Here is a 13,006-nt window from a genome sequence, read left to right on the forward strand (position 1 = left end):
GACATCCATTATGCAAATATAAACATTAGAGTCTAAGTGACCATGACAGACACAGAAACTCAATCTCTCTCATTAGACAAAGCAATTTAGTTCTCATGAAACCACAATCTCTCTCACTTTTTTTTTTAACTTACCTTTCTTCATCCAAAATTATAGAACCATCTTCTGCCACTTTCACTCGGGGAACCAGCAATGGCCCTTCATCCATTTCTTCTTCTACTTCTTCATTATCTTCAGCATCAGGAGTACTCTTATCTTCTTGCCTACCAAAGACAGATTAATTCATACATCCATGAGAAAAAGTGTTTCCAACTACTAGTATGAACTTCTAAAATAAATTATTGCAAATTCAACTTTGCAGATATTTCCAACTTTCCCTATAACCTAATTAAAAATACTTACGTTGTTAAGGACATAGTTATAAGATTTTCTCAAATTTTATCCGGTAACATTTAATAAGAATTCTTTACTCTCTTTGAAAATAAAGAGAAATAAATGCTCATCTTTTCTATCTCAACAGAGTATGAGAATAAATCATCCAGGTATTACAGAATTAACAAAAATAACCATTACATTTATGTAGCATCAGTTTCCAGATCATTTTACTAACTCTTCTAAACAATCCTTGGGGGTGAGTATTTTCATACTCTTTTGAGGCTTGGAGAAGATAAGTACCTTTTGCTCTACATGACACAACAGTAAAGGTAGATCAAGAAGCCAAACACAGTTTTCCAAGTAATGACTCCAAATCCCATATACTTTCCAATTAATTACATTGACCCCTTAAGGTTTTACGGAAGGACACAGAACTTATAAATCTATAAAAACGTAACAGATTTGTAGCTTGACAGTACTGTTTTAAAACAATATGGATTCCAAGCAAAATAGTAATCATTACTTAATAAGCCTTGAAGCACCTAACAATCACAAAATCCCAATGTTTCTGCTAATTTTCCACAACCCCTCACCTTGAATTATAAGGCTACCATAACTTCCTAAGAGGTCTCTTGGAGAGCTTTTTAGGAGTAAACTAACATGACAAGGCAACAGGAAGCTTGTACAAAAAAAGAGACTCTCTAGTGGCACCAAAACTGTACCTACTGCTGTATAGCATACACAGCATGCTAAACACACACACACACACACACACACACACACACACACTAAAACAAAACAAAGGGGGAAGGGAAAGAGAAAAATGGAAAGGAAAAATAAAAATATACATGCTTGCTTAAATAAACATAGAACGATATACCAAAAATTGGTAACATTTGTTGCTTCCAGGAAGAGGAACTAGATGGCAGAAAAACAAAGTTGGAAGACTTCACAGTATATTTGTTACTTTTGAATTTTGTACAATGTGAATATATTATTCTAAAGCAAACCAAAACCTCTTTAAATTCTAAAAGCTTTAATTTAAAAGCATAAGAAGATCCTCAACAAAATATTAGCAAACCTAATTCAGCAATAATTTAAAAAGATTATACGCCACGATCAAGTGGGATTCATTCCTGGTATGCAATGTTGGTTCAATATCTGCAAATCAATTAACATGATACACCACATTAACAAAATGAAAAATAGAAATCATGTGGTCATATCAACAGATGCAGAAAAAGCATTTGACGAAATCCAGCATCCATTTATGAAAAAAACTCTGAGCAAAGTGGTAACAGAGGGATCATATCTCAACGTAATAAAGGCCATATATAATAAACCCACACCTAGCATCATACTCAATGGGGAAAAGCTAAAAACATTCCCTTTAATATCAGGAACAAGACAAGGTTGTCCACTTTCACCACTTTTATTCAATATAGTTCTGGAATTTCTAGCCACAGCAATCAAACAAGAAAAAGAAATAAAAGGCATCCAAGTTGGAAAGGAGAAATAAAACTGTCATTATATGCCTATGACATGGTACTGTATACAGAGACTCCTGAAGACTACACCAAAAAAACTGTCAGAGCTGATAAATGAATTTAGAAAAGTAGCACGATACAAAATTAATATTCAGAAATCAGTTGCATTTGTATACACCAATAACAAACTATCAGGAGAAATTAAGAAAACAATCCCATTTACAATTGCTTCAAAAACAATAAAATACTTAGGAATAAATACTTAGGAATAAACTTAACCAAGGAACTAAAACACATGCACTTAAAAAATTATAAGACATTGAAGAGAGAAATTAAAGAACATACAAATAAATAGAAACATATACCATGTTCATGGATAGGAAGAATTAATATAGTTAAAACGTCCATACTTCCTAAGGCAATATATAGATTCAATGCAATCCCTATCAAATTACCAATGACATTTTTCACAGAACTAGAACATACAATACTAAAATTTATATGGAACCATAAAAGACCCCAAATAACCAAAACAATCTTGAGTAATAAAAACAAAGTGGGAGGTATCATGCTACCTGACATCAAATCATACACTACAAGGCAATAGTGATCAAAACAGCACGGTACTGGCATAAAAACAGACACATAGATCAATGGAACAGAATAGAGAGCCCAGAAATAAATCCATGCCTACATGGTCATTTAATCTAAGACAATGAAAGGAAGAATTTACATTAGGGTAAAGACAGTCTGTTTAATAAATGGTGCTGGGAAAACTGGACAGACACATGCAAAAAAATGAAGCTGAACTGCCTTCTTACACCATATTCAAAATGGGTTAAAGACTTAAGTGTAAGATCTGAAACCACAAAACTCCTAGAAGAAAATATAGGAAGTAAATTAGTAGACATTACTCTTAGTAACATTTTTATTGATATATCCCCTTAGACAAAGGAAGCAAAAGGAAAAATAAACATGTGGGATTACACCAAACTAAACAGTTTTTTTCCCCACAGAAACGAAGCATAAATAAAACGAAAAAGCATCCTACTGAACAGGAGAAGACATTTGCCAATGATACATTGGATAAAGGGTTAATATCCAAAATTTATAAAAAATCTCATACAACTCAACACCAAAAACAAACAACCCAATTACAAAATGGGCAGAGGACACAAAGAAACATTTCTCTAGAGAGGACATACATATGGCCAACAGACATGAAAAAATGTTCAACATCACTAAAGAGAGAAATGCAAATGAAAAGCACAATGAGATACCACCTCGCCCCACTCAGAATGGCTATCATCAATAAACCAACAAAAAAACAAGAGCTGGCAAGGATGTGGAGAAAAAGGAACCCTCGTGCATATTGGTGGGATTGCAGATTGGTAAGGCACTAGGGAAATAAGTATGGAGGTACCACAAAAAATTGAAAATAGAACTACTTTATGACCCAGCAATTCCACTCCTGGGTATCTATCCAAAGAAATCCAAAACACTAATTTGAAAAAATATATGCACCCTATGTTTATTGAAGCGCTATTCACAATAGCCAAGATATTGAAACAAACAAAATGCCCATCAATAGATGATTGGATAAACTGTGGTACATTTATACAATGGAGTATCACTCAGTCATAAAAAAGAATAAAATCCATTTGCCACGACATGGATGGACCTAGAAAATACCATGCTAAGTAAAATACGTGAGATGGAGAAAGACAAATACCATGTGATCTCACTTATATGTGGAATCTAAAGAATATAACAAATGAGTGAACAAAAAATAGACTCAGATATACAGAAAAAACAACTGACGATTGCTAGATGGGACGAGATGGGGATAGGAGAAAAGGTAAAGGGATTAGAAAGTACAAATTAGTAGTCACAATAGTTCCACAGGGATATGAAAGACAGTTTGGGGAATATAATCAATAATGTTATAAAGATTATGTAGGGTGCCAGATGGGCACTGGACTTATTAGGGAGACCACATGCAGATGCCTGATCACTGCGCTATATACTTGAAGCTGAAATCGAATGTCAACTATAATTAAATATATATGTATACATATATGTGTGTGTACACACACACACACACACACACATACATATAGTCACAAGATGTGGAGTACAACACAGGGAATACAGTCAATGGAATTGTAACAGCTATATTCAATGTCAGAGGGGTAGTAGATTGGGGGGGTTATCACTTTTTGAGAGGTGCAAATGTCTAACTATTATATTGTTTTGTACACCTGAAACTAAAATAAAATAAAATAAATTTTAAAAATCATAACGTTAGCCATTTATGTATGTAATACACAAATAGCTTGAGGCTTTCTTATTGATTTAAATCAGGCAGGAACTTTAATTCTTGTTAGCGATTCTATTTAAAAATTCCTATCCCATGTAATTTGACTACAACAGGAAGTATCATTTGATTTCATTTTTAAAAAAATGTACACATACCAGAATATATTCAAAACAGAATAAGATAAGATGCTTACACTCTTGTCTGGACTGGTGTCAATGATTTTTCAGTTTTCTTTTCTTGCTCCAGTGAAGAACTATTAAACACAAACAACAGAATACTTTTTAATAATTTACATCTTGCCAATTCTATCTGCAGGCAAAAAGAAAATCATTTTAATTTGCACTTTTTAAATGATATACCGTAACACTAGTATTGACAATAACGTGTCTCAACAAGATAGTGAGTCTGAACAGACAATTTTTCACACAAAAATTTTTGTCATCAAGTATAAATAATTTGTTTGGCCCAAAGCGGGGAACTCTCTTACCCTCTAATTCTTCAGTGAAGGGAGGCTCCCAGTCCCAAGGCATGAAGAAACCTAGTGCCATCAAACACTCGTCAAACACTCGAAACCTAGGTTTCTGGCCCTTCCTTCAACTAGGCCATAGATCTAGTGAACCTGAAAAAGTCTATACTGAAAATATGCCACTACTCCTACATCCATTGGCTAAACCATCAACAACACAACACTGAAGAGATTTATCACAAACCCTCTGCTTCCCCAGGCTAACTTTGATCAAAGAAACTTTGTTCTTGGAGGATTTGTTAATCAAATGCCACTGCCTTTAATTAAAAGACAGGGCATAAAAAGTAGATGACTCCTGGGGCCGGCCCAGTGGCTCAGGCGGTTAGAGCTCCGTGCTCCTAACTCCGAAGGCTGCTGGTTCGATTCCCACATGGGCCAGTGGGCTCTCAACCACAAGGTTGCCAGTTCAATTCCTCGACTCCCGCAGGGGGTGGTGGGCTCCACCCCCTGCAACTAGCAAGGGCAACTGAACCTGGAGCTGAGCCGCGCCCTCCACAACTAAGACTGAAAGGACAACAACTTGACTTGGAAATAAAGGCCTGGAAGTACACACTGTTCCCCAATAAAGTCCTGTTCCCCTTCCCCAATAAAATCTTAAAAAAAAAAAAAAAAAGTAGATCACTCCTTTCAGTCAGGTTATATATAGTATGCAAGAAACAGAAATTGCAATCATGATAAAGCTTAGTTAGTTTTACTGTATCTTAGTGATATAACAAAGGAAACTTATTTTTAATCTCAGAGGTGAAGGGCCTTACCATTCCAAGAATGCAGTTACTTGAAATATCACTAACTTTTGTTGTAAAATTCTATTTAAAAGGACATCAGATGTGCTATAAATTTTGTCAACATGCTTTTGGAAAACATGACACTGTACTCTAAAAATTATACTTAAATCACTACATACTGAAACAAAATAAAACAGAAATAAAGTTTACTTACATCATTGGATTCTTATCTGGCAGGTAATATATGAAGTCTCTCATAGTCATTTTTGAACGATCTGGTGGCCTTTGACTTTCATTTATGGCATATTTGTTTTTCCATTGCTTCTAGATACACACACACACCAAAAAAAAAATCCACTTTTATTTTATAAATATAGAATTTCAAATGTACTATATTCAAGTATACAGCCCAGTGTTGCAATCACTGCAAGTGCTTAATATCACTCCTACCACAATTATGCCTAATTTTAGGAAATATTTTATAAACTGAGTATTAAAGAGTTGTAGCACATTAAGGAATTTTAAAAACTAAAGTGACTGGGACTTGATAAAAGCCCAATGTTTAAAAGCATGCCTACTGACACCTTTTAACTACAATAGTTTATCAAAATTTATAAATGCATAGCTTTTGTTTACCCTGCAGTCAACTGGAATTCTGTGTATTTTATAAAATTCTTGAACCAAATGTTTAATTTTCAATTGCCCAAAGTAAACCTAATTAATCAGATTCTACACAACAGGACATTTTTAGAAGCCCAGATTTTAGAGGATATGGATTCAAATCCCTTATCCTCCACTGATGTTTGACAAAAGAAATAACCTGTTTGAGCTTGTTTTCTCCTGTATAAAATAGTAATATCTATTTCACACACAGAGAATTAAATAACAAGTATAAAGCACCAAGTGTCTTCCTCTTAATTAAAAAAATAACTCTATAATTAATAATAAGAGCTGACGTTTGTTGGGCTTTTATTATTTGCCAGACACTAGGCTAAATAGTTTTGCATGCATTAACTCATTTAATCTTCACAAACCTCCAATGAGGTAGATGCTATCATCAGTTCTATTTTAAACATGAGGAAATAGACATAGAAAGATTAAATTGCCTAAAGTAACAGTCGGTAACCCATGATTCAAACTTTAAGTATGTAACTCCAAAGCTTGCATGCTTCACTATTGCTACATTGTACTCTCAGAAAAATAATCTTCAAGATTAAAAAGAACGTGGACTCTATGCAAACATGCAAATTTTTCCCATTTGTAATTTTCCATATTGTCTGTGTTTTCCTGCATCTCGTTGAGTTTTTTCAGAACTTCTCTCTCCCGCAGCTGCGGTAGTTCCGGGATGCAGTGAGCTCGGAGCACTGAGCTAGGTCTGCGTCCTGCACCCGGGCGGCTCCGTTCCCGCACTTCTCCCTTCCCTCCTCTCCCCCCCCCCCCCCCCCCCCGCGATTTTCCCACTTTTAGGTGAATTCAGTAGTGGCCCTCTTTGTCTTGAATGTCTGCTGTGCAGGGAGTTCTTTGTGGAGTTATTATTGTTCGATTAGTTGTAAATTCCAGGGGAGCTTTACAGAGGCTCACCTCACGCCGCCATATTGATGACGTCTCCAATAATATTCCACATTGTCAATTTAGAAAATAGTACCAATTCATTTTCACTCAACTATATCTGTCTTAAACCAAACGAATATAACTCAAGTCACTTGGACATCCTCACAAATCTGATTGAAAGTTTATTTTATAAATATGCTTGTGTGTTTGTGTGTGTGTGTGTGTGTGTGAGAAAGAGAAACTTCTATTTATGGCCTTCACCAAAAACAATAAAAGATATAGATGAATAAAATACATAAAAATTAATATCAGGGGGAAAAATTAGCTTAAGTCCATAGTGCTTCTTAACCATTTTGTTAATAAAAGGGGATACTCTACTAACACGACGGATGTTATTTGGTTTTATTCCCCCATAAAAATGCTACAGATGCTTATTTTTCCTTCAAATGATGCCTGACTGGCATAACAGCAGAAATCTAGCAGGCAGCAGTTAAAATTCGGATTTTTCTCTCTTACCTTCTCTTTTCTTAATTCTTCTTTTAACATTTCTCTCAGTTTCTGGGCTTTATATATTCGGTACCTGTCTGAGCATGGCTGTTTCTCTTCAGTTGGAATGGGGTTTGGCTGTGAGGTTTCTTGATTAACTGTAGATAAGGGATGAGGTTCTGAAGGAACACTGACACTAGGCTTAACCAGGGTAGGAGTACTTGATATACGTTTTCTTCTCTGTGAAACAGTAGAGGAAGATTTACCGGATTCTTCAACATCATTCTCACCATCAGTCTTTTCATCACTGCTGTAATTCAGAAAGAAAAAAGGGCATCATGGATCTTCTTTTAAATATACTGATTTTAAAAATTAGGCGGGTAAAAATCCAAAACAGTAAAGTCTCATTATTTAAAAAATCAATGACTTGAGATACATGTTAATTGTGACAGAGCTTGCAATAAAAATTTGTAGTAAATCTTAACAGACATGTAAATTCCAATGAAAACTGTTAATCATTTTACAAAATTCAAGTCCCTAAGCACATTAGAGCACATAATTTTATGCTCATGCCAGGTCCCTCAAAAAAGAAAAAAACTGACAAAAACAAAGCTTGATTAGCCTAATCTGAATCACTAGATAACTAAGAGTTGTTTCTTTAAACTTTAACTTTATAATTTATATACATAATTTAAAATTTCTAATCCATATTGACATCCCCCTAAACTGATCTAAGTTACTGACATTTCATTTTATCAACCTGTGATCAGTCAAACTAAACATGTAAAACTTCAAACCTTTGAAATCCTGGTATGGCAATATTTGAAGATACACATTTAGTTATATTAATCAAACTAAATTCTGTTTGAGGCAGCAATCATTTGTCTTTTGTCAAGCACACCTTTACAGCAATCAAAACCTTCACTCAAAAAAGTGCTCAGTCATTCCAAATGACATATTAGATATAGTTCAGATTGGATACAAATTTCAGGAATGGTCTGAAAGCCAGTTAAGTCAAGAAGACAAGAGGTGTAAGTCAGGAAGTGCCCAATTAGCTCAGCTGGTTAGAACGTGGTGCCAATAACACCAAGGTGGCCGGTTCCATTCCCACATGGGCCACTGTGAGCGGCCCCCTCCTTAAAAACAAAACCAAAAAAAGCTGTTCCAAAAAATTTTTAAACTACTTATCCCTGCAAAGCACTACAGAGAATGAAAACTATGGTAACCTATAAATTCTCTAAACAGTATCACATGCAGACATTACTCCAAGACTGTTACACCTGAATTCCTCCCACCACCACCTGAAGACGGGGTCCCCTCCTTGAGAATCTATAGGTAACAAAATCCACATGTGCCACACCCTGTGGTCAGAGGCACCAACTGCAGCTTGCAGTGGGTTCATCCGGCCTCAATGATAACACTTAGTGCAAGCGAGGGAGTTACTCCAACGGTCAAGTTCATCTGCTCAGCTTCCACGTGACAGGACCGTGGAGGCGGAGCAGAGGAAGATGCTCCCCTCTTCAAGCATGTACCTGCTCCTGGGAGCCTCTTCTTGGGGCTCCGCTCCTCCGAAATCCACCGGGGGCTCATCTGTGGGCTCCACTGGTTTCGGGGCAGAGGCCGCTGCAGGTTCCGGCGGCCTGGGAGCCTTTTGTCCACGCTGGGGATTGGAGGCGGTGGAGCCCCTGGCGCCTACACCAGGCCTGACATTCGGCTTCACGCTAAGGCGTGCCCTGCGGAACATGGCGGAGCCAGGGGGCCCGGGGAGGCGGCCCCAAGGCCGCTCTCAGCCCCGAGCCCCGGTTGCTGCCCGGGGAGGGGGTTAGGAACTACGCCCTCCCCACAAAGCCACAAACCAGGCCAGCAGGCAGCTACCGCAGTTTCACGCCCCCGCCGCCTCCTCCTGCCTCCCGCCGCCGCCTCTTCTTCATGACCCTGCTACACTGAGAGCTAAGTTTCCCCTACACCTTGCTCCCGCCCTCAGAAGGCGCCTGAGCTAATTGCGTCATCAGCGAGCGCCGCGGAATTACATAAGACGCACTCCGCCCGTAGCCATGGTAACTGTCAAACTACAGAGTCTAGGTTACTTGTGAACCGGAAATAGAGACACAAGGCGTGTGCTCTCCCCTCTCCAGGGGTCCTTAGGAGTTGTTGAAAAGAGGGGAAGGAAGTAGTCAATCCCTCAGCCCAAAATTTTACAGCAACTATTATAATCTCTGGCCGATTTTGTTTTTAGAGGGTCCTGTAGAGTAATGTCTGTTCACCAGCACATCCCCAGGGCTTAGAAATTCTAAATTGAGTAGAACAAAGATTAGAAATTCAGGTGTGAAGAAATTGATAATAGTTACCTCCTAGGAGGGGAACTGGGTTTTGGGGGAACATGTCATGGGAGGAAGACCATTCACTGAACATGCTTGTGTACTTTTTACCGTGAATGTATTACCTGCTCAAGAAATATTATAGTTAAAACTTTGTAAATTAATGTATTTTTTTTAAAGGAGGGCGCAGCTCATAGTGGCCCACATGGGGATCAAACTGGGAATCAAACCAGCAACCTTGGTGTTATCAGCACCAATCTCTAACCAACTAAGCTAACCAGCCATCCCCAATGTGAGTATTCTTAATCTGCTTCAGGAAATAGCAGTAGAGCAATAAATGACATTCCAGGTTGGGAAGAAAAATACAACAAACAAATGAACAAGGTAACTTAAGAAGGCATTACTATGTACAGAGTCAGATGGGTGCTAGACTTATTGGGGGGATCACTTCATAAATTATATAAATGCCTAACCACTGCATTGTATGTACACATGAAACTAATATAAAATAATATTGAATGCCAACTACAATTAAATATATATGTATATATATATATATACATATATATATAGTCACGGGATATAAAGTACAGCATAGGGAATATAGTCAATGCTATTGTAATAGCTATGTACAATGTCACATGGGTAGTAGGTTTGTTGGGGATAACTTTGTAAAGTCTGTAAATGTCTAATCACTGCGTTGTTTTGTACCCCGAAAACTAATTAAATAAATAAATAAATAATAAAAGAATGCATTAAATGCCATAAAAGAAATATAAAGGGTAATATGACAGATTAATAGTAGACTGGCTTACTTTAGGTAGGATGGTTAGGGAAGGCCTCTATGAAAATTGGCCAGAGACAAGGTTGGCTCTACAGAGTGTGGGCCGTGTTTGAACCTGGTGTTTGAACCTGCAATACAAATCCCCTGACTCATGGAAACACAAAGGCTTGACTTCCTTCTTGAAAAGAGAAAACAAACATCCTGCTACATTAATAACAAAATGTCAAAGGAATAAAGTCCTGAATTGACTGAAGAGATTACTAGGTCAACCAGAGGGAGAAAAAGAGACAAGTGCTTTTGAGAGTAGGAAGGCAAGGCTGAAGGCACAGAAAAGAGATTCCTCCAAGACTGGGAAGAAGATAAAGGCCTAGAAGATAGAGGGTTCTGTGGGCTCCCTCCCATATTCTGGGGAAGGAATAGAACCTCAGGTAAACCTAAAAGAGCTCAAGAACACTACAAAGAAACCCCTGCTCAGGATATGTCAGGAATCTTGGAAGCCACTGCTGCCAGGACCATATAGCTTTGGACAGCAAATTATGGTATAAACTGAAGACTCAAGCACCTTCCCTAAATGTTCTGTTCCACATAAGAGTCTAGGGTTAACCACAATTCTGTAGTTAAAGAATCAATAATTTCACATTAGTAAAGGGATGGTAACAGAGTCAGATTTAATTTTATTATTAAATATAAAGTTGTAAGATATGTTACACACCCAAATTTGTGAACTAAATTCTTAATGGCATCACAGTAATTTTAAGTCTCCAGTTTTCTCTGGCAGATACACCCAACATTCCTGATGTATATAGTGTACATCATGTGTGTCCCTACAACTCAAAAAGTATATTTTCAGCTGCAAAGAAAAAGCTCAATTAGACTGTAAATTAAGACCACAAACAGAAACAAGATCTCTACCACTTACTTACCTCCCAATCCCAAATTCCTTCCCTCCCTTCCTCTATAGACAATCTCTTTGTCTCTATAAAAAGCCTGGCCAGAAAGTCAGTCTTTTTCCCTTACTCAGGTTACTCCAGAAAAGGTTCACCAAGTGTAAACAAACACCTGGCCAGTAAAACATATTGAGGAAGAGGAGTGGCTTGTGGGGAGAGTTATAAGCATGCAAGGCTCTCAGACACTGAAACAGTCATCATGGGCAGCCTGTTAGCTCAGGTGGTTAGAGTGCAATGCTCATAACACCAAGGTTGCCGGTTCAATCCCCGCATGGGTCACTGAACTGTGCCCTCCACAACTAAATTGAGGCAATTGCTTGACTTGGAGCTGATGGGTCCTGGGAAAACAGACTTAAAAATAAAAAGAATAAATAAAAAACAATCACAACAATAGCTATCATATTGAGTGCCACCATAGGCTGAACACTTAGTAGTTCACATATATTAGTTCAATTAATGAAAGAGGTACAATTACCTCCCCGTTTTACTGTCAAGGAAGCTTTAATGCAATGAAAGATCGTACCCAGTTTCACACAGCTCCTCATTGGTGGAGATGAGCTTTCAACCCAGAAATTCCATCTCCAGAGCCCTCAGTCTTCATTTTCTCCTGCCTTCCCTAACATAGGTGATTTTTATGAAGTGAAAAAAAATATTGAAGCTTGGTCATGTATACTTGGGGTCCATTAAAGTGTTTTCTATACTTTTGCATATGTTTGAATTTTTCCAAACTAAAAGCCTTAAAAGAAACGGTAATTTTAGGGTGTCCAGGCTAACTCTACATATTTCTATTTGTAACAATTAACGGAATAAAGAAAATAAGAAGCAACCAAACGAACCATCAAGCATCTGTACACGTCCGTTTCTAGCAATGGCAGATGCTCCACAGCTTTTACATAGGTTCCAAGGTTATTCTGGGCTATTCCGAATGCGTGGTAAGACGGCACGCCCTGCCTTCCTCTCCCATCACACGATCCAAGCACAGGGCCATTAACCTAAAACTCCTAAAGTACCTTCGACCGTAACAAGGGCACTGGGATAAAATGGGAAGTGAACAAACTGTACAGTCCGTCTTAAATTTGAATCTCACTTCTGCCAATCCCCCTACCTGTTGGGTCAGTAGTTTCTGGTCTGGAGTCTCAGTCTCCTCTTGAATAAAGTGAGAACAATGAAGCCTGCCTGCCTTGCATGGTCGGTGCGAGAATAAAGAAGGAAATCAAGTAAAGGGCGGAACACCTGCAGTCTGTTCTGTCCCATTCTTCCCCTTCCCGCCGCTGCAAGGAGATGAAGACAGCTGACGTTCTTGGTCGGAAAGTTAGATATTGCAGCGTTTATTGTCGTTTTTGCCATTACCCAAAACGGGGCTGGCCAGGCACCGGTGCCCGGCACAAGGTGGGGAAAACCCACACACGCCTATCCGTCTCTAAGACACAGGACCTGTTTCCTGGACACTCGACCAAACTTGCGCGACCCAAGGGCCTCAGGCGCGG

At 38.1% G+C, this 13,006-nt stretch overlaps 1 protein-coding gene across 3 annotated transcripts in view; it reads right to left on the reverse strand.

Moving 5' to 3' along the window:
• The window catches only part of BDP1 (BDP1 general transcription factor IIIB subunit), an 83,007-nt gene extending 73,544 nt beyond the window's left edge, over positions 1 to 9,463 (reverse strand). For all 3 annotated transcript variants that reach the window (XM_081054466.1, XM_081054465.1, XM_081054464.1), the window contains exons 1-5: positions 9,003 to 9,463; positions 7,501 to 7,780; positions 5,648 to 5,757; positions 4,376 to 4,435; positions 135 to 263 (exon numbers count right to left, since the gene is read on the reverse strand). In XM_081054466.1, coding sequence (XP_080910592.1) covers positions 135 to 263; positions 4,376 to 4,435; positions 5,648 to 5,757; positions 7,501 to 7,780; positions 9,003 to 9,214 — 791 coding nt within the window. In that variant the 5' untranslated portion in view covers positions 9,215 to 9,463. The remainder of the gene's footprint in view (positions 1 to 134; positions 264 to 4,375; positions 4,436 to 5,647; positions 5,758 to 7,500; positions 7,781 to 9,002) is intronic.
• Between the last annotated feature and the right edge of the window lie 3,543 nt (positions 9,464 to 13,006).

This window comes from Rhinolophus hipposideros (genome assembly GCF_964194185.1).
Source record: "Rhinolophus hipposideros genome assembly, chromosome: 7".
NCBI lineage: Eukaryota > Metazoa > Chordata > Mammalia > Chiroptera > Rhinolophidae > Rhinolophus > Rhinolophus hipposideros.